Raw genomic sequence first — 22,783 nt, 5'->3', positions numbered from 1 at the left:
TTAAATGCTACATTATTTTTTTTTCTATATAAAAATTTAATAGTTTTTGAAGTCATTCTTAACTAAAAAAAAAATCAATTTATATTATTATTTATCATATTTGTAATTTTTTCAATTAATTTATAATTTTTTGAATTTTTCTAGTTATATTTTTTTATTTTTTTGATGGTTTTTTTTTTTGCTTACAGACAAATTGTAGTACCATGTAAATAGTACAGTTTTTAACTATATGAAGTACACTGTAAAAATACCGTTGTGGATTTCAAAACTATATGAAAATGCTTTCATTTTCAATCTTTACTCTTGTAACCTAACTATGTGTATTAAATGATAAGTTTTTTCAATATAATCACTATATATTTACTTTTATTTATCATTTTTGTTCTCCTTTAATTTAGTTTAAGATTACTTCAAAAATTTTTCATTAATATTTTATTTCAAATAGTTAGTCTTCCCATTTTAAAAAAGTGGGATTCTTCCATGTCAATTCATTTCAAATGACACTACTAAATATCCAATAACATCTAAAATTCATTTATGGTAAAAAAATTAGTAATGAATAAAAATATGGAAGATGTAATGTGTTTTTTATTATAACTAACCCATTAAAGATTAAATTTTTTGTCAACCTAACAATGACTCAAAAATCAATCAACTTTTTCAATTCTATTCACATATGGAGATGAAATGAACAAAATCCTGACTGAACCTAAAAGAAATAATTAGCACTTTTACATAAATACTCACGCTTAATTTAAGAGTGGTGTACAATGAATTAGTGAATGACAAAGTTGTCCCTCACTTGCAAAAACTTTCAATTTCTATTTTAATTAGATTGTGCGCAATTACATAATTAATATTAATTCCTAAATTAGTAATCCAATCATCTACCCTATTTGATGGCATGCTTTTTAACCCACTTTCTTCCGTCCTTAGCATAATAGATTTCCTAGCCACAATTAAAAAATATTATTTTACTCATTTCTGTTTTTTCTATGTTTATTTTACCATGGCAATCAAGGCTATTAAATTTATTAGTTACCCGATATTGTTTTATTTGATGGTGTGTTCGTTTAAAAATTTGTTTTTGGTGCTTTAATTTTTTTTTAGTGTGTTTTAAATTCTATAACCACTATGCAATTATTAAAGACAAATAAATTTTGTAACCGACTTGTTTTACTATCCCTATGCATTCTTTAGTCAAATTCCATGACAACTTTAAACTTATATTTTGATTAAATTTGTATTATCATTGTCCACTTTAAAGCTGCACTAAAATTCTTTTATAAAATATTCAACTACATTCACTTATATTCTTAAAGACAATTTAATTTGATAACTTATGTTATTCAAATGTAACAGAATTTGAAGCTAACGTTTCAGATCTTACTAATTCTAACCTGACATTTCAGTTCTTCTAACCACTCTCCAAAAATCATAATCATCAAACATTTTATGTTCATAAACTACTATAAGTCATCCTCGTTACACTTGCCTACATTACAGGATTAAGAATTAAAACCCTGATTCCACCATTGAAAAAATAAATAAATCATAGTGCTTCTGAAGGTGATGTTGGTCTTCAAGGTGATGTTCCTTTGAAAGTTGTTCAACAACCTATGATTCACATTGAGTCCATGGGACTTCCTAGTGGTGGTTTCCCACCACAATCCTCAACTCAGGTTGTAGTCATGCCCCCATCACAGCTTGTAGGCACCAATTTATTGTAAGCCTACAATTAACCTCATTTACTGAACTATTAGTTACTAATCTTAAAAATTGCAAGAAAAAGCCAAGCAAATAAGTATAGTTGGAAAATCCTATTGGGAAGAAAATAGCAAAAAATTAACCACGGCTGGTTTTATACTCTACCTTCATCCAGCCATATGTGGTTCATTTCCTGAAATTAGCTTAACTACATGAACTACTTATACCCCTGCCACTGTAAAAGTTTTTCCTGCCCCAAATGAGCATTTGTCTCGAAAATATATAGTTCATAAGCTTCACCTCTTATTTTCAATTATGTTCATAACATAAGAAAACCAAAGGTCTCCTAACAAACTATTCTTTTTTCCTATCTTTCCACAGCATAATTAAAGCACACAAAAATCACTGTATAAAGCAACACTTCAATTAGGCAATTTTCTCAAATAAGCACAAAAATGGAAGCATATAATGAAAATGAACTAAAAACATTACTAAACCATTAAAGCAAAATGGAAACATAAACCTTGAAATATACAAAAGTGCAGATTTCCCTCTCTCAGTTAGGGCCTTCAATAGTTTTCCCACATGAACATCCAATGCAATGCAAATCTGATGAAAGAAGCCGCATAGCAGGCGCGCAGATATAATGATAAGATCCAGTCCTGCCCATGGAACATGTCAGGAAAAACAATTCAAATAATCACTGATCTGAGTCCTCATTCTCAGTTTATCAACAATCACCTTGAGTTAAATCCACAATAAGAGATGAACAGATAGATAGTTGTAGTCACTCAACGATCACGTTGAGTTAAATCCACAATAAGAGATGAACAGATAGAGTGGTAGTCACTCAACAATCACGTTGAGTTAAATCCACAATTTAGCCTCAAATAAATCAAACAAACTTGGACAAATTCTTGTTTTTCCTTTCTAATCACTATTTGAAGCTTCAGTTTGGATCATTGATCCTCTGATCTATACAAAATCTCAAAGCGCTAAAAAATTAGTGAACAAAATCCATTTCCAGTAGTATATGAACCTGCATAGGCAAATTAGCTCTATGTTATTGTTGCTTGAGAAAACAACATAAAGGCAGCTCTTGAAGCTAAGCCAAGAAAAATGGAGGTAATTAATACTTACAGTTTTTTGTTATCACAATGACACTGCTTTTCTACATAATATCATGTATTAGGATGCTTGTTGGCACAATGGATAGCGAGGAGTTGAATCTGATTCAATTGATTATAGTAGTAGAAATAAGTCAGAAGGAGATAAAATGTAATAATACTATATAGGAACCAAAATCTAAGCATGTACTTGCAAGCACACAATCAAAGATGAACCTATGTTACCATCTTTAAAAAATTAGAAAAACAAAAAAACTAATAGCAATAACCTGTTTTCACTTGAAGCCGACAACAGACCTCATTTTAGAAGTGTAGTCCCTGCAACACAGAATCAGAACGGAAGGTGTCTTAATCAGGTTACCTTAGAAGCATCCCTTTGCTTTTCTTTCATGACAATAGCCACTGCTTGTCTTACAACAAAATCTGAAGAATAGATAGGGTGAAATCACAATGGCGAAGTGAAAAGATGAAAGGAGTAAAAAGGAGAATGATTCTTACAATGGGGATTGGCGACTCCATAACAGTAAAAAAAACACAAATGCATAGAACATCAATTCAATTCTAACCCCCAAAATGTGAGCATGGGCGTCAGTTCAAGTGAATCAAAGTCCCTCAAATTCGGACTCTCCAGAGCAGAACTGCAGGTAAATTAAAAATGCATGATAAGGTCGATTGAGATGAACAAATGAAAGACAGAAGGAAGAACAGTCAAAGAGTTGCAGCGCAAGAAACCTAACACCATGATGTTTGCCTAAGCCTGCAAAAAATCATAACCCTATGTTAGGGGTGTTCATAACCGAACCAATCCAAACAAAACCGACAAACCGATCCAAAATAACCGAAATCCAATCAAACCGAACGGACTGAAAATTGAAAAAACCGAAATTATTTATTGGATCGGATCGGATTTCGGATTTGATTTCCAAAACCGAACCAATCCAATCCAAACCGAACATTCACAAATATGTATACTTTTAGTTATACATATATCATTCCATTTACACTTACATAGTACATATTTATTGTATATATATATTGATTATATCACACATGCATCAAAGTTTACTATATACATGCATCAAAGTAAACAATTATAATCATAATTTTAAAATATGTTGACTATGTTATAATTTATGAATGTTATATTAATGTTATAAATTATGTATCATTGTATTTATCATATATTATATATTTTTAAAATTTATACGACACAATTTCAAAGTATAAAAAAGTGAAAAAAAACCGAATAATCCAATCCAATCCAAACCGCTATAGATTGGATCGGATTGGTTCGGATTGGTTCGAATTTGAATTTAGTAAAAAATCCATTGGATGACAAAATCATAAAACCGATGAGATCGGATCGGATGATTTTTCTCCTCAAAACCGATCCAATCCAATCCGCGAACACCCCTACCCTATGTGATTGCTCATGTCTTTGAAATTTAAATACATATAAATAATACAAATGCAACTTAAGTACCTGACTCCATGTCTTGCACCAAAAGCTGAAATAACACTTTTAAACCACACTAACATGGTAATGAGAACATGTTAACTTCAATGATTACTGAAAAGGACAGAACTGACAATAATTCTTCTTTCTTGATCAGATCTCAAATTGATAATTTACTTCAAAGTCAAGGTCGATATAATCCGGCGGATGGCAGTTTTATACATTAGAAAAACACACAACACGGTTATCCAAATTATATTAATATAAGAAACAAAAACCTTAGTCTTCAGGGATATGGAAGGACGTGAATTTAAAACTATAAGAGAAGTTTTTTGTTCCGTGGGATCCAGCCATGCTTGAACCCCACATGGAAGGATTGGTGTTGCAAGGCTATCATGCATCTTCTCTTAAAAGGCTAGCTTATGATTGGAGGACAATGTATGGATGATTGTTTCTGCAAACTATTGGCAAACCTTATATAATATCACCCTTGAATCAGTGGAATTCATGATTGCCCAAATATGTTAGAGCATGTTTCTGAAACCTTTCCACTAAGTATATCTTAATAATGTTACACTTCTCATTGAAAGGGTCAAATCTAATGCATTTAATAGATTTTACCTGAGTAGGATCCTCCGCACCCAAGCTAGATGATTTTTTTGTACTTGCAGCCATCGATCTCTCCATCAATCTCTACGGCATAAATCCTTCCACGATCATTTCTCATTGGAAAGGTCAAATCTGATGCAAGGATTAGTAATATTTCACAACTACCCATTCAATGTACTTTTGATGTTCTGGACTTCTGGTCCCTTCTCTTTGCTCCACTCTTCATAGTAATAATGCAAGTTATAAAGATAAAAACATAAGAACCGAAATTTAAGAAGATTGCATGAGAAAAAAGGAAAGAAACCACACCTACCCATTGCAGTCCTTGAGGATTCGTGTTCTGCAACACCAAATTTCCAAGCTTCTCTGAAAATAAAAAGCTCTAGAACCTGCAAATTAGGCATGGATTCAATGCAAAGCCAATGGAGACGGAGGATTCGAAAGTTCCGCCATCATAGTAAGATGAAGTAAGGGAGTCAGACTAACCAAACAGGGGAAAAACGACACCATGCGAAGATGTCGAAGTCGTCTTAGTCCTCTCTCAACATCAAAATTTCATAAAGCACAAAGTAGTCGATGTCGGAGCTGATCTTTCTGATGCAGACAAAGGGGAATGTACAGAGCGAATGAAACGATCACTCACCTTAATACTGGAACAAAACGAATGGGGTTTGAAGAAGTGGTGGAACTGAAACGGAAGCCTTGATTGCAGAACCAAAACGTAAACATCAGAGGAATGGTAGAATGAAAACGGAAATCAACCGAGCGAATGCCAGAGGGAAATCCGTTATGGTCGATTAATTGTCCAATTAAGATTTCACTTTGCTTTCTATCAAAGAATCAATGGCCAATATCAAACTAAAGACTAAAGGGATGGCCAAGATTTGATTCTCTATTCAATAATTAACAAAATTGCAGAAATCTCCATACAAAAAATTCCAACCATGTGTAATGATGTATTGAATTCCCATTTTGCCCTCAAGGCTGCAGAAACTCTTCTTTTATATATATTATAGATAGATAGATAGATAGATAGATAGATAGATAGATAGATAAGAAAAATAATAATGCAAGTTTGAAATATTTTATATTAAATAATAAATAAGTTCTAATAATAACATAATTTGTGTGCTTTTTATCAACAAAAAAGTAATTTTAAATTTTAAAATTATAATAAATTATAAATTTAGTAGCTCTTTCAAAAAACTTAAATAGCGTAAATCATTATTTACTTAATTTTTTTAAAACTCAACTTTATTAACTAAATTTAAATCTAATTAGTTTTCTCTGTTATGTCTTCTCAAGTCATTTTCACTCATATATAATAGATTAAAAAGTATACTTAATTTTTTTCAAATAATACACAAATACCTCATTACCAAAATTTATTATTTCTTCTTTCCTCCCAATCTCATCATATAAACCAAATATCGCAAAGAATTGAAATTTCTATTTACCTCTCTCGAGTCCCTAAGTAATTCTTCTCTAAGAAGTGTTAACGTCAAGTTTTAGGAGATTGTGTTCATGAGGTCCCTGATTCAAATGAATGATTTTCATTTTAAATTGAGCGTACTCCATTAGTCCAATTAGTGCAACAAAATAAAATTTTCTGAAAATCTTCTGCGGGACCTGATTCTTTGTTTGACCAATTTTCTTCAATTGTGTTACATTACATTAATGATGGGTGGCCTGGACAAAAAGTCTTGACTTCAACTTCACACATGGTTCCTGATCACATTTATTAGACCGTTAGTATGTGTTTGTTTTCATGCTTAATTAATTCACTTTTTTTTGAATTTTGGAAAGCCAAATTCCACACGTGCTTACCTAGTATAGATGGAAGGGATGTCAAAAATACCCACACCCGTGGATACCCGCGGATAAAAACTCGAGTATGTCAAAATTATTCATGCCCACGGGTAGGGATGACAATGGTTAGGTCTGGGTAGGGTACTATAGTACCCATCCCCATACTCGCATTTTAAAAAATTACCCGTACCCGTCCCCATACCCGCGTGGGTAGCAACTTGAATGCCCGTCCCCGTACCCTCTGGGTACCTATATGCCCGTACCCGTACCCATTACCCGCAATTTAGCTAACCAAAATATATTTTTCACTATTTTGGTTAATAGAAAACAAAAAATACAACTAACTTTTTAAATAAAAAACAGTAATATAAATACAAAAGATTATCTACGTAACAAATAAAATCATTCAACTAAGAATTTTTTTTTTTAAAACGAATAAGCAAGAAAGATATAACTTAATTTTTAATTTTGGATTTATAATATAGTTCTAAAGTTTTGACTTACTAATTTTAAAAATAAGTGGGAGTAAATTAGCAATGATTATGAATACTTTAAATATTCACCTATTTTTTAAAATAAGTAAGTTTGAAAGTTATAGCTTAAGTTAATTTGCTCATATTATAATAATAATAATAATAATAATAATAATAATATGTGTGTGCGGGTATGGGTGGGTTGGGTACTATAGTACCCATACCCGCACTCATACCCAATACTTTTTGCGGGTGATTACCCATACCGAATCTCATACCCATCTAGCGGGGTTTTACCCTACCCATAGTGGGTATTTTTTGCGCGTACCCTATGGGTCCGAGACTCATTGCCATCCCTACCCACGGGTATCCATGGATTTATTTCATGGATATTTTCACTATTCATTTATTAATGGGGCGGATACGGATATTGATGTATCCATACCCACGGATACCCACCCGATATATAAAATACTAAAATATCTTTTATATGTATATACATAGATGTATATTAAAAATCTAATGAATTTGTGTTTGAGTTATAGTTCTCTTTCAAGTAAACTAATACAATGGTAATGGTAAAAAGAAGCCCTTAGACCCAAAAAAGAGTAGAAAATAAGTATTTTCCTTTACACATTGATTGACTGCAAAGTCCAATGTTAAATTTTATATTTAACATAATTTTCTTTTGAACAAATATATGTGAATTCATTTATGTTCATGGGTGGTGCCCATAGATATCCACAGATAGTTTAAAATTCGGTTAAAACCCACTAAATGGATATCCATGTGGGTATGGAGCAGGTATGGATATAAATTTTTACATGTGGAGCGGGTGGTGAGTATAATACTATCCATGTCCACCCGTACCCATTAACATCCCAATAGAAGCCACTTCACTTTGTTAGTGTTACTCGTGAATTTCGTTTTTCCTCTCCAAAGGACGATGATGATTTTTAACGTGGTTTAGTTGTAAGGCATGAGCAGTGGCGGACCTTCAACCAAAATATTAGAGGGGCCAACATAAATTATAAAAATCAAAAATATTTTTTAGTAACAAAAAAAATTTCATAGAGAATAAAAGTAATATATTAATAAAGTACTTTATATACCAATCTTATATACTAAAATCAAAATTACATAGAATTACAACTGAACATAACTAAATTGCATAATCCACTAATCTAAAATAGGATGATGTACCCTATTGTCTATTGGAGCATTCTATTTCGTTAAAAATAAAATAAAACACATTTTCAAGAAGCACCAAACCCAAACCTTTTCTGTTTCATTTGAAAACACTAGTTTTACTACTTACTAGAAGCACCACACAAACCACTAAAATACCATACCAGTGGACCACTTCAGTTTTCACTTTTCAAAGTTAGGTGAAGGATATAATACAATACCTCATGGGTCTTGCACCCATGCCATACATGGTAGGACCAATGGGATCACACCACCTGTTAATGTAGGGAATTGGAAACCGTTTTTTTTTATAGGCAATAAGCAATATATTTAAGCGAAGTACAAGGGGTACTTCAACCCAATACATAGGAGGAGGAGGGAGAAAAAGAAATAAAAAAAGATAACTATACATAACTACAACAAAGATCCTCCTACTAATAAAGACCCGCCACCCACCACCTCCTTGAAGATAGATTAGGAACACATGCCTCATTAAAACCTTACCAGGGAAAACCCCCTTGGGAAAACCTGGTGAAGGAAAAAGAGTACTTCGAGTCCAAAATCAAAAAAGGTCTTCAAGGAGGACTAAACAAAGAACTCATAGGATAATATAGCAAAATTCCCGCAACCCAACTAGAAGTCTTAATAGCAACTTTAGTAATCAGAAGCTGGTGCCAATAACCCCTTCACAAAGTGTAAGTGCGACCTGCAGAGGACTTGCCAAAGCAATATTGATAGGAAAAAGCACACTCCAAATCTGCCAACAAAGATACCTTGCAAATCCAAAACCCACATGATTCCAAGCCATAACGAAGCAAAGCCACCTGTAAAAATTAAAGAGTCCAAGAGGAGACACCAACATAGATACCACAGCAAAGGTCCACCACAATAGCATTTAACAGCTCCAAGAATTGTTGCCTCCAATGAATTACTGCAATAGTAACAGCCAGAACCTTGCCTTACACAAAACCACAGAAACCGGCTACCTCAAACAGAAAAGCTAATGGCCAAGCTCGATAGATAAATAATTCAGAAGCTGCAACACAAGAATAATTCATACTAAAACCTCCATAATAGACAAAGTGTTATATTAAAGGACCTCAAAGCAAACCATAGGCTCTCCACACCATTCAGAATAGGAATAAGAAAATCCCCTACTTTTAGCCTTGAGCCACAACCAGGATTTCAATTTGACTTGCTCAAACACTTCACATAGATCCACCGCCTCATTCCTGAAAATCACCCCATTTCTGACAATCCATAACTGCCATATCACAGCAAGCCAAACACAAGACAAACCTATCCTTGTCTTGGCAGATCCCCAGCTCGAAAACTGAATCAAATGGTCCTTGGCTGATCCAGGTAAGACAGTCCTCCATCCCAACCAATTTACAACGAGACTCCACACCTGCCACGCAAAACTACAGGTAAACAACAGATGATCAGCAGACTCAGGAAGTGACAAACATAAAGAGCATACAGTGCTAGCTAGAGGGACATTCCGATGCAGTAAATTATCCTTCGTTGGAATTCTATTAATAAGAATTTTCCAACCCAGAGCCTGAGCATTTGAAGGAGCCAGTATTTTCCAAACAATCCGAAAGACAAACTCATCTTCACTGAAACCATTATCTGCAATAGACTCATAGGCAGAATGGACAGAATATAGCCCATTCCTTTCCTTTACCCACCACCAAGTATCACTTCTCCCTTGAAGTAAAGAAAACGCAGAGACTATGTTCATCATTTTAGATCTCTGGTTTTCAAGAGACCCAACCACAGTTGCAGACCATCTAAAGTCCCAATGCCACTGGTTATTAATCCAGGAGCCCATTTCTGAAACCAAACACTGTTGCTGTTCAGAGCTGCCAAATAGAGCAGGATATTTATCCTGGAACCTGCCCGCTCCGTGCCAGTCCTCCTCCTAGAACCTAGTTTCATTACCCTCACCAATCCGCCGGGAGAGACAATTCTCAAACCACCAGTTACCCCTTTCCCCCACACAAGAATTCTCCAGATCTTTCCACCAAACTGAGGACTTCAAACGATTACCAAAGCCATATTTTGAGTACACAATTCTGCCCCACAAAGAATTTCTCTCCTTAAGATACCTCCACCTCCACTTTCCTAGTAACGCAATATTGAATTTTCCTAGGTCTTTCACACCAAGTCCGCCCACAGATTTTGGTGAGCATATTTTGGTCCAGCTAACCCAAGCTATTTTCCTTTCTTCCTCCAAACCACCCCACAAGAATCTCATCATAATCTGATTGCACTTGTCAATAACACCCTTTGGCATTCTAAAAAAAGAAATATAATACAAAGGCAACGCAGTCAAAACACTTTTAATTAAACATAATCGGCCTCCAAATGATAACCGTTTACCTTTCCAACTAGCGAGCCTCCTTTTAATTTTCTCCACCATTGGATCCCAAAAATTCAATCGTCTAGGGTTACCACCCACCGGCAAGCCCAAATAAATGAAGGGGATAGACATTTTACGACAATTCAACAAGGCAGCATATCTATCTAAAGTATGGTCCTCCATAGCAATGCCAACCAGTTTACTCTTATTGAAATTAACCTTCATACCTGAAGATAGCTCGTAGCATCTGAGAATGCATTTCAAAACCACCACATTCTGGAAATTTCCTTCCCCAATAAAAAGTGCATCGTCAGCAAACTGTAATAGAGAAACCGCCACCTTTTCTGATTGACCAACCATAAAAGGTTTGAAATTATTTGTTGCCACGGCTTGTCTGAGAATCCCATTCAACCCTTCTGCCACTATCAGAAATAAAAAAGGAGCCAAAGGATCGCCTTGCCTAATCTCTTTATCCATTCGGAATTCATTTGTCGGGCTACCATTTACTAATACAGAAACAAATGAAGACTCTAGGCAACCCATCACCCACCTGATCCAAGTCTCACAGAAATTTAACCGCCTCATCATATAGACAAGAAAGTCCCATCTGACAGAATCATATGCTTTCTCAAAGTCCACTTTAAAAATAACAGCAGGACTTTTCAGGCTCTTGGCCTCATGCACCACTTCATTCGCCACCACAACACTGTCCAACATGCTCCTACCACCCAAGAAAGCAAACTGACTATCCGCAATAACTTTATGGAGCACTAATTTTATCCTGGAGGCCAAGACTTTAGAGACAATCTTGTAAAGACACCCAACCAGTGAGATAGGTCTAAATTCATGTAGGCCTTGCGGAGATTCCACCTTGGGGACCAAAGCAATAAAGGAAGAGTTTGTCCCTTTGGGCCACTTACCACTAACATGAAACTCATCCATCATTTTCTTCACATCAAACTGAATAAGATCCCAAAACTCCTTTAAAAATTTGAAATTATAACCGTCAGGCCCCGGGCTTTTATTATTGTCACAGTCCCAGACTGCCGCCTTGATCTCACTCAATTCAAATTCACAAGACAGCAATGTGTTATCAGTGTCAGACAACATGTTAAACGGAACCCCATCTAAATTTGGGGCAGCCCCATCAAGATCCTTGAATTTCAGTTCAAAGTACTCTCTAATGCCTTCTTTTACTGTCACAGGTTCCTCCACCCACTCGTCATTTAACAGTAAACCAGAAATAACATTCACCCTCCTTCTCCATTTAACAGTTCTATGGAAAAAACTAGAGTTTGAGTCCCCATCACGCAACCATTGCAACCTGGATTTCTGACACAGGAGGGACTCTTGAAGATTGGATATGCGCCAATATTCTGCCATTAGATCCTTCCGTTCAGTACTCTCAGCCACCGATAAGGGTTGATTTTCAGCAATACAGTCAAGTTCATTCATGCGACTGATCACCTCAGAGCTCTTCAGGTTCAGGTTCCCAAATACCTCAGAATTCCACGACTTTAACAGCCCTTTAAGCTTTTTTAGTTTCTCTCTGAGAACAAACGTTCCACACCCCTGCACTGTAAGGCCTGCCCAACTCTCCTCAACAAATTTACGAAACCTCCCATCATTGTGCCAACAATTTAAGACCCGGAATGGTTTAGGACCCCATTCCTGGTTCAGCTGCTTCAACACCAGCGGACAATGGTCAGAAAATTCTCTGTCTAGAACACGCTGAACGCTGTGAGGCCAAATACTAAGCCAATCCAGAGATACCAGACATCGATCCAAACGGCTCATAGCAGACCCATTAGGTCTATACCACGTAAATCTCTTCCCTGTCAAAGGCAAATCCACCAGTTCCATAGCCTGAATGAAGTCATTAAAGCGTTCTATGTCCCTTCTTGATTGTGATGATTCAGCCCCCAAACCCCTTCTCTCGTCCACTTCACAAACAGAATTGAAGTCACCCACCATACACATGCAAGGGGTCAAATTACTCCTTCTCCAGGACACTAGCTCATCCCACAATTGGTACTTTTCAGTCGCATTACATGGTGCATATACATTTAAAATCAAGCAATCTTCACCCTGACCACCCCACTTACCCCTCACACTGATCCACCTAGGAGTGCATCTACTTTCCTCCACAAGGAAGGATCCCCTACGCCAGGCACACAATAAACCGCCACCCCGGTTTGCAGCTGCAGAACAAATCCAATCAATTTCCACATTACCCCAAACTCTCTGACAAATTCCTGAATCAATGGTCTCCAATTTCGTTTCCTGGAAGCAAGCAAAGTCAATAAACTCAGTAGCAATCAGTGACTTGATAGCCCTCCCCTTAGATTTGCTCCCGAACCCTCTTACATTGTAGCTTAAGATCTTCATCAGGAAATTTGATTCTTAACCCCTCCACCCTGAACACCTCCTCTACCCGAATCCCTCTCATCCCTCACCTCCATCTCTATCAATCTCGAAATTATTTCTTCATCATCCCCTGCATAATGCAAACCCAGGGTCTTCCCCAACTCCCAAATATTCCTAGCCTCTTTATCTCTGTGTTTAAGCCAGAAAATCCCATTACAATTTCTCACCCCCGAATCAGAGATGGAATCACACATTGAGAAAACTTTCTGACGCACCTCCATCCTAAGGGCAGCACTTCGTGAAAGACCACTGGGAGTTGATTGTGCCATAAAGCTCATGGAGTTTTGTTGATGCTGGCCACGAGTTTCCTCACCTTGATTCTGTACGGGTTGAACAAATTGTTCAGATGTTCCTACAATTCCATGCGCACTAGCCTTGCGTCCGCAGCTACCATCACCACCCTCAAAAAACCACGAAGGGACCAACAATTCACCCTCACCTGTCACCAAACCCACCTCATCCCTGATTTCTCCCTCCTCACAAACAGGGTCGCTCTCTTCATTTTCAGCATCTGGAGGCGCAAACGAGCTATCTACCACGCTTGGATCACCAACCTCATCTGAAGCAGGCGGTAGGTGGCCCAACCCACCACATGCAAAGTCTTCACGTAATGGGCCAGTAGGAAAAGGCCCAACATGGGATTCATCACAGATCAAATTTTCTGATAATAAGGCCACCTGGAAAGGTATATTTGCACCCTCAATGGGCCCGCTGTGTACCTCCTCGTCAATTCCCCCCTCACTCCCAAAATTCTCAAGAATATTCCCCACTATTGGCTCTTCAATATTATTGACTTTCCCTCCTTTCTCATTATTCTCGTAACCCAAATTTTCCATTATTGGCTCATTAATAGCCTCATTGAGACACGCGTTTGCATCAGCTCCATTCGAGGACATTAATGAATCTTCAACCACCACATGCGAATCTCCATGCCTTTCCGAATTTTGAACCTTTGGAGGCCAGCCGTCATCCGCGCCACCCACCCCATTGCCGGAGCTTCCTGGAGACGAGGGCGGGGATGCATCATCATGATGGGACCATTTCGAATACTCAGAACTGTCATCAGATTCGCTTTGAGGAGAGTCACGACACCCACTGCATGGTCCAAGACTGGGAAGCTCCTCAATCAGACGAATATTATACACCACATCCTTCACTGACATTTTAAAGTGAAGAAAAATTGGTGCCATATCCGCAGTACGAACACAAAGACGAGTAGCATCAACTTTGATAAAGTCACGAGTATCACCGTCTACAGCAAGCACTTCTCCCACTTCCTTGGTAATCTCCTGAAAGAAGTTAACTTTCCATAAATGTAAGGGGATACCTTCACAACGTAACCATACTAATCTATGATTCAAGGCAATCCCAGGATTCCAAGGAGAAATAGTTTCAAAGATCCCATTAAGCCAATCCCCTTCATGGTTCCATATTTCATTAACATTGACTCCATCATCCCCTGTTAAAAGAACTAAATTATCTCCCATGTATCTCACCCGAATACAATTGAATCCTTCTAGGATAAGATGCTCATGAATCGCATTCATCAGTTCAATGCTCTTAACCCTCCCCACCAAACTGTTTTTCAGCCACGGTGCTATATCATCATCTATCTCAATTCGTTTTTCTGTCACTGTAGGCAGTTCCTCTGTCCCAGCAGGTATAGTGTCTCTAGGTTTATCCCCTTTTACAGCATCCTTGAAAGATCTTCCTGCCTGAATCTTTCCCATGGGTGGATTAAACAACTTTGGAGGAGGCCTCTGACTTACCACCCTCTTCTGACCATCAGTTTCCTTATTGAATCTTGGGAGATTGACATTAATTTTCGAACATCCAATGATAATGTTATCCAGTTCTCTTTCTAGCTGTTTAGGATCCTTGACGTCCCAAAACCTGACGAATCCGAAGCGATTACCAGACCTCAGCCGTTTGCCCGGAATGACCACCTCTTTTACCCAACCGTAGTTGTTAAAAACCCCTCTCATGGCTAAAGCATCAAAGTTCTCCGGGAATCTGGTGAAGAAATAGGACGTGAAGCTACGTCTGTTACGGCCTTCAACCATCTGCCATCCTTCTGAATCAACCTTTGGTCTCCCACCTCTCACCCTCTCTCTCTCTAGTTTCTCTCTCATCTTGGTGTGGTTTAAGGTAATTAAACTTGTTTATGAATTGGAAACCGTTTCATCTTATTAAACGGATTTTGTATTTTTTTTAAAATTTAATTTGGTTATGACATTAAAGCCCTTATGTGTGCATCATCCTTTCTCTGTCTCAACCTCTTCTTCAACCTCTTCACCGGCAAGCCACTACAGCGGCGACCGCAGGCTTCCGGCGCGGCGCTCTTCCGTTCAAAATAAGCTTTCTCCTGGGCTGATCCAAGTGTTTTCACCCCTTGAAGCAGCATTCTCTCCCATCTGGTTAAACCAACACAGGACCACTCACGAACAACACCAACAAAATTAAAATTCCTGATCAAATACGATTGAAGATAAACACACATTTGATCTTTCTGGAAAGTTATGGCATATGGGTATGGCTTTTGAGACTCTAAACCAGATTACGAACCTTTCAACATAAAAATAGGTATGATAATCTTCTTTATCCTCTTAATTTTCAACGTGTTTCCGTGGTGGAGATATAATTAATAAGGATTACGAACCAGTTTTTGAGCCATTTTCCTTCTCCAAACCCAGAATCATCTTCCTCTCTTCAAGAAACAAGATTCCCAAAATACAAGCACCAAAAATTTCCAAACAACATAATTTCAGATTTCGGAACTCTAATACATTAATTTCCCAAACAATTTCAGAATCCCAAACAACAAGATTCCTTACACATAATCGATTTCATAACACTAATACAAAATTTCCAACCATGAAAAATTTGGAACCCATACAAGCTCATCGCTCACCCCACATAAAGAAATCTTTCTGAACAATGAAACTTGTCAGATGGCAAATCTGATGATGAGACTTCCACACTATATTTCTCTTCAATATTCAATCTGAGAACATTCAATAACATGGCTGGTTCGAGGGTAGATCGATCCAACCGAGCTTTTGTAGGACCATCAGCCTAGTTCCCCCTATTCCCTCACAGAACCACCAGTATAGATCGGATTTTGAGGCAGATATGGGTTGTCTGTGACAGTGGATCAGATTTTGAGGCAGATCTGGGTTATTAGCACTCTGTCGCGCCCTCCACCTCTCCGAGAAAATCTGCGACCTTATGGCGGTTGTCCAGCCGGTGGAGGATGGTGGTGGTGGTGGCCTCGCGGTGGTGCTCGCAGCGGTTGCCGGTGCTGGGAATCCCGGTGGAGGAGGGGGAGGAAGGTAGAGTGTGCGATAGATCCAAATAGAGGAGAGTGGGTACAACATACATGAGGGTATTATTGTAACATAGCATTTTTATTTAATTTTTCAGCAAGTAATTATTACCTGTTATAACAAGTCAAATTGGCTCTTGCATGGTGCAAGATCTAAGGTGCACTTGCACCCTAGAGGCCACCAGGTGACCTCAAAGTTAATCTTGTAGTATAATAACGGTGCCCACTAGGGTGGGTAAGTTATAATCCTGGTCCACCCATGGACCATCCCTCAACACCATTGGATTAGAGAATCTTGGAATATTCTTTAGATCAACGGTTAGGATTTATTGGAAATCAAAAGGGTAAAAGTGTAAAATGTCAAACCTTCTCTTCCTCCCTCCTCCCTTCCCCAGAGAAACCCATTCAAGTTTCAACCACCAACCTCCATCAGACCTCCATAACCAAGCCAAGCCACCTTCAATCCCTCCATTGTCATTCTCAAATAATTGCAGTTTAAATAAACTAATTCCAAGTACATTCGTGTAGAATTGTTTCATTATCAACACTTATTCCAATTCTAAACAAAGGGTACAAACGCTACATGAAATGTCTTAGCTGATGAAGACACATTTTTAATTGAAAGACTATATGTGAGCACAAGAAGATGACAAAAGCTTGGTCATAATAACCAGATCTGAAGCAAACTCAAAATGCATCCCGTTCCAGAAATCAATTTATACAGAAAACTCAAAAGAACCTAAAAAAATACATATCAGATCTATAGCAAATGAGAAGGGGATGGAAAGGAGATGAACAACTTGAAAAAAGCTATGAACTTGAACTTGAACCAGACCCAACAGCCTCTAGGTCGGTGAAATCAAACGTGACACAACAAAGGCTCAGCTTGCTCACGAACAGGTTCATCTTCTCCGAGCCGTGAACGAAACCAACGGTTCAATCACCGACACGGTACTCGCCGGGAAAACCGCTAAAGACGAGGTTCGTTTCGCTGAGGACCCGCCTCAGCCGCCATGTGACCGGTTGTTCCTGCCTGCGATGTGAAACTCTAGATCTCGGTCATGGAAGCGATGATGGCGAATGACAGCGCCGACAACAGATTTGATCTGAGGCGGCTCCGATCTGGTGGCAGGTGATTCATGAAGAGACAATGATGGCCTGCGTCATGTCCTGGTTCAGACCGTGCCGATCCTCGCAGCACACCGTCGTCGTCACCCTCCTCGGCGCTTCCCCGTCGCTGCACTTCACAGTCGCCTCGTCGGACTCCCTTGGAAACGGCCACGGTTCACCCTTCGCCGCAGAAGTAATCGAACCAGAGGAGGAGGATGAAGATGTCGTGGTGGAGCTTTTCGATTGAGAAAGGTAAAGGGAGGAGGAACAAAGAGTCTGCCAGGAAGAGGAAAGAGTAAAGGCTAAAGGGAAAGGGAAAAGACAAAGTTATCCTCTGGTCCATGGGTGGACCAGGATTATAACTTGCCCACCCTAGTGGGCACCTATAATAACATTCAAAAATGAAAAATCAATAGAAAATACCATTGCACCACTAACCGTTTAGCTTTGGACAGTTGGACTTGGAGATTGAAGTTGGATAAAGAAAAGGATACTTGGAGCAGCTAGAGGATCAGGAACGTGTCTCACAAAGGGAGAAAGATGAGGGGTTGAGGGGTAAAGTTAAAAGTAGTATTTTTTAATTGTATTAGATAAGCTTCTTGAGCAAGTTTCTTGTGCTTTCTTACTTATGTCACTTTTTGTACTAACTTTATTATATATATTTTTTTTATAGGCAAATGTTAGTAAATTAATCCCTCTTCCGGGTTCGAATCCGGGACCCTTCACCTAACCCAACCCTTATGTCCCTAGCTCTTACCACTTGAGCTATCCTTCGGAGACTTTATTATATATACTAGTTTCATACAATATATTATATTCTATGTATATGAAAAAAAAATTGAGCAAGTCTTTGAGGGAGCCAAGGCTCCCCTCTGTCAACCAATAGTTCCGCCACTGGGCATGAGCATGGGATACAACTTGGTTTTGGAAGAATTAGACTCTGTGGGCAGTTTTGGTTCTGGTTTTATAGAGGGTGTTGGTGGTTTTTATTGAATGTTTGCTATGTTGGATCTCAATGAGGTTTTATTATGATATTAGAAAGTTAGGTACTCTTTTTTTCTTGGTTTTTATTCCAATGAGATTTTTCCTTTTAAGGTTTTAATGAGACATTTCTTTCTAAAGTCTAGCCTCTTGGGAGTTTTCAGGAGTAGAAGCTACATGTGTATTTTGCAATTTAGCTTTTTTGCTATTTTTCTATGTAATTCTATTCTCACTGTATTGGCTTAAAGTAACCTTATACTTATTTTCAATATATTCAATTGCTTATCCAAAAACAAAAACTTTCTCAGTGTTAAGTTCAGAAAAAGTGATTGAAAAATAAATAAAAACAATAGTTGTAGCAGACAACTTGGGTTGTAACATATTCAATTGATTTAGGTTATTGTTTGGGGTTTATTATTATGGTTTCGATCGTGGAGGGGTGTGACAATATTGTTCCCCAAATGTTATTATGTTATTTAATCATATCTTATCATCAATTTTTTTTATTTTTTTATTTAATAATATGAAAAAATATCAAGTGAATTTGAAATATTTTAAATCAAATAATAATTCTTTAATATAATTTATAGTAAAAGATTTATACTTTTTATCATCAATCAAATAATTTTAAATTTTAAAATTATAATAAGCTATAATTTTAATATAGTAAAATATTATTTAGTAAATTTAAATTTATTCATCTTTGTTTATAAACTTATAATCATTTTTCTATGTTATGTTTTGTCGACTTATTTTAACTAATACACACACATATATAGTTAATTAATAGTAAATACCTTATAAAGACAATTTTTTAATTTTAAAATTATTATTTCTAATGATTTTTTAATAAATATTATTTTTACGATTAAAAAATTTAATTCTTAATATTTTTTGTATCTTTTTTTGTTACAAGAGGAAGACCATATTATTTGTATCTAAATATACTTCTTTTTTTTTGTTTTAACATTTTTTATTTTTTTTCTCAATTTAGGGCTGCTTAACCTCTGGCGCGAAAATGTTTTGGAGGTAATTCAGGTGATCACAGACCAACGCTTTATTGTGATGGTTACAAAATTACACAATGTAGAGGACCTTGTTCTAGTTGTAAATGTGTATGGACCGCATTCAGATGCAGAGCGATTCACTTTGTTTGTTCAGTTGTTGACAATTCTAACAGAGCATAAAGGGGGGACTATCATGGGAGGTGATTTCAACGCAGTGTTGAAAGAAGAGGAGCAGAAGAGGGGTGGTACGCTATCTTTGGGGGATGTGGCTTTTCGTCAATTTGTAGCTGACTCATGTTTGGTGGATCTGCCACTGCATAGAGGACAGTTCACTTGGTTCTCAACTAGAAATGATGGGTTGGGAAGTCGTCTTGATCGGTGGTTATTGTCAGAAGACATGTTTCTCTGCTTCAATAATTTCAATCAATTTCCCTTGAATGGGGAATATCGGATCACAGAGCGGTTGGTTTGACGTTCGGATTGGATGATTATGGCCCAAAACCGTTCAATTTTTTCAATCATTGGCTGCTGGAAGATGGCTTTAACGAACTGGTGGAGGGGTGGTGGAATTCGCTGGTGGTGGAAGGGTGAGGTTTTGTGCTGATGAAAAAACTCAAAGATCTGAAAAGTAAAATTAAGGAATGGCGGAGGGGACGTGGAATTTGGGGTGTTCAGCGGAGAAGGGAGTTGGAAGAGAAGGTCCACTGGGTGATGGCACGGATGGAGACGGAGGGTTCTACTGATGAACTGAGACTGGAACGTATTGCAATAATGGGGGATCTTTGGAAGGAGTATCGAGCGGAGGAGGCGACATGGATTCAGAAGTCCATATTGAGATGGGCAAGGGAAGGGGATAGGAATACGAGCTTCTTTCATAGGGTGTGTAAAGTAAGGACAGCAAAGAAGAGTATCAGTCAACTGAGGGTTGAGGATCGATTACTGGAGGAACCACAGCAGGTTAAGGAAGCAATCAGGAACCATTTTAAAAGTTTTTTCTCACATGTTGCTTCAGAGCGCCCGAGCATTCAGTGTGATAGCTTAAAGAAGGTTTCTGCAGGCCAAAATCGATTCTTGGAGGCAGAATTTACGGCTGAAGAAGTCTTTGAGGCAATCCAGAATTGTGATGCAAATAAGGCACCGGGTCCGGATGGGTTTACAATGGCTTTTTTCAAACAGTTCTGGTCACTTATCAAGGAGGATGTTATGAGATTCTTTGGAGACTTCCATGAGAATGGAAAAATTGTTAAGGGTTTAAATGCAGCATTTATTGCTTTGATTCCAAAAGGAAACACTCAGGATACTGTGGCGGATTATAGACCTATAAGTTTGATTGGTGGAATATACAAACTTTTGGCAAAAGTACAAGCGAACAGGTTGAGTGAGATAATGCCCTCAGTTTTGACGCAGAATCAATTTGCTTTCACAAAGGGTAGACAGATTGTGGATTGTTGCTTCATTGCAAATGAAGTGGTGGATACTATGAGAAGAGAAGAGGGAGGGGGGTTACTGATGAAATTGGATTTTGCAAAGGCATATGATAATGTGGAATGGGGTTTTTTGTTAGATATGCTGAAGGAGACGAGGTTTGGGGAGAAATGGAGGATTTGGATGAATAGTTGTGTTTCGACATCGACACTGGCAGTTTTGGTGAACGGATCGCCGACTGATTTTTTTCAGATACAGATAGGTTTGAGGCAAGGGGACCCGTTGTCCCCTTTGCTATTTAATCTTTGCGTAAATGGTATGTCTTGCTTGCTTAATCAGACATTGGAGGGGAGCATTCCAAGTGGAGTGGACATAGGGAACGATTTGAGATTGAATCATCTTCAGTTTGCCGATGATGCGTTGCTGTTTTGTGAGGGGGATTTGCGACAGGTTAAACGTTTAGCTCTGACCTTGGAAGCGTTTCTTTTTGTTTCCGGGTTAAAGGTGAACTTTCGAAAGTCCTCTCTAATTGGTGTAAATGTGGACCAAGATTTGGTGGAGCAGGCAGCAAGTATGATTGGCTTCAATAGAGAACTATTTCCCTTCGTTTACTTGGGGTTACCTCTGGGGGAAGTCCTAAAAAGGGAGCTTTTTGGAAGCCAGTGGTGGATCAAATGTCTGCAAGGTTGGGGAGTTGGAGCTCAAAATTTTTATCATTAAGTGGAAGAATAGTGATGCTTAAATCTGTAGTCAGTTCTATTCCGTTATATTATATGTATGTCTATAGGGCTCCAAAGGGGGTGATAAAGGAGATGAAGGCCAAGATGCGTCGGTTCCTATGGGGGGGTTCTGTGGGAAATCAAAAGATTGCATGGGTGGCGTGGGAGGACTTGCGCAAGGGAGTTCGGTATGGGGGAATGGGTTTGGGCTTTTTGGAGTGGAAAAATAAGGCTCTTTTGCTTAAGTGGTTTTGGCGTTTTGGTAGGGAAAATGATGCGTTATGGAGGAGATTGGTCTGTGCAAAATATGGACTAATGGAACAATATATCATGTTGAGTTTGGAGGGAGTGAGTGTGAATTCAGGGTCCTGTATAACAAGGGATTTATTGGGGTTGTGGAAGGAGCAAACTGTGGGAGTTAATGAATTCATTAATGGACTAGCTTGTAAAGTTGGGGATGGTATGGGTGTGCGTTTTTAGGATGATGTCTGGGTTGGTGAGATTGCTTTACGGACTATGTTTCCAAGGATTTATACTATGTCAACACAGAAGAAATCTGCAGTGGCAGAGGTGGGGAAGCGCGTGGGTGGCAGATGGGTGTGGAGCTTGGAGTTCAGAAGGGGTTTCTTTCAGTGGGAAATTGAGCAATATACTACACTACAACAGCTAATTCATTCAGTGGTACCTGTAGGTACGTTGGATGATCTATTTTGGAAAGGTGATGCCATGGGAATTTATACTGTGAAGGGTTTATGCTGTGTGTTGGAGGATAAATGGTTTTGTGAAGCTGGTTGGGTTGTGCCAAGGATGGTGAGGAAGCCGGTGCCAACAAAGGTTTGTACGTTTATGTGGCAATTGCAGAAAAATAGGGTGGCTACAAAGGCGAATTTGATGAGAAGAGGGATTGTTTTGCCTGATGAAGGGTGCTGCGTCTTATGTTTCATAGAACTTGAAACAACTGAACATCTATTTCTGCATTGTAATTTGATATGGTCCAGTTGGAGTTCAATCTTGAGGAGGGAGGGGGTGTACTGGGCAATGCCTCAGTCGTTGAC

At 38.1% G+C, this 22,783-nt stretch overlaps 1 protein-coding gene across 1 annotated transcript; it reads right to left on the bottom strand.

The window, feature by feature from the left end:
• Window positions 1-9,459: 9,459 nt before the first annotated feature.
• On the bottom strand, window positions 9,460-10,203 carry LOC130747595 (uncharacterized). The gene has a single exon (XM_057600574.1). The coding sequence runs from the start codon at window positions 10,201-10,203 to the stop codon at window positions 9,460-9,462; it is 744 nt and encodes a 247-aa protein (XP_057456557.1).
• Between the last annotated feature and the right edge of the window lie 12,580 nt (window positions 10,204-22,783).

The sequence above is a fragment of the Lotus japonicus genome, chromosome 1 (genome assembly GCF_012489685.1).
Source record: "Lotus japonicus ecotype B-129 chromosome 1, LjGifu_v1.2".
Taxonomy (NCBI): Eukaryota; Viridiplantae; Streptophyta; class Magnoliopsida; order Fabales; family Fabaceae; genus Lotus; species Lotus japonicus.
This window is presented reverse-complemented; position numbering and strand designations above follow the sequence as displayed.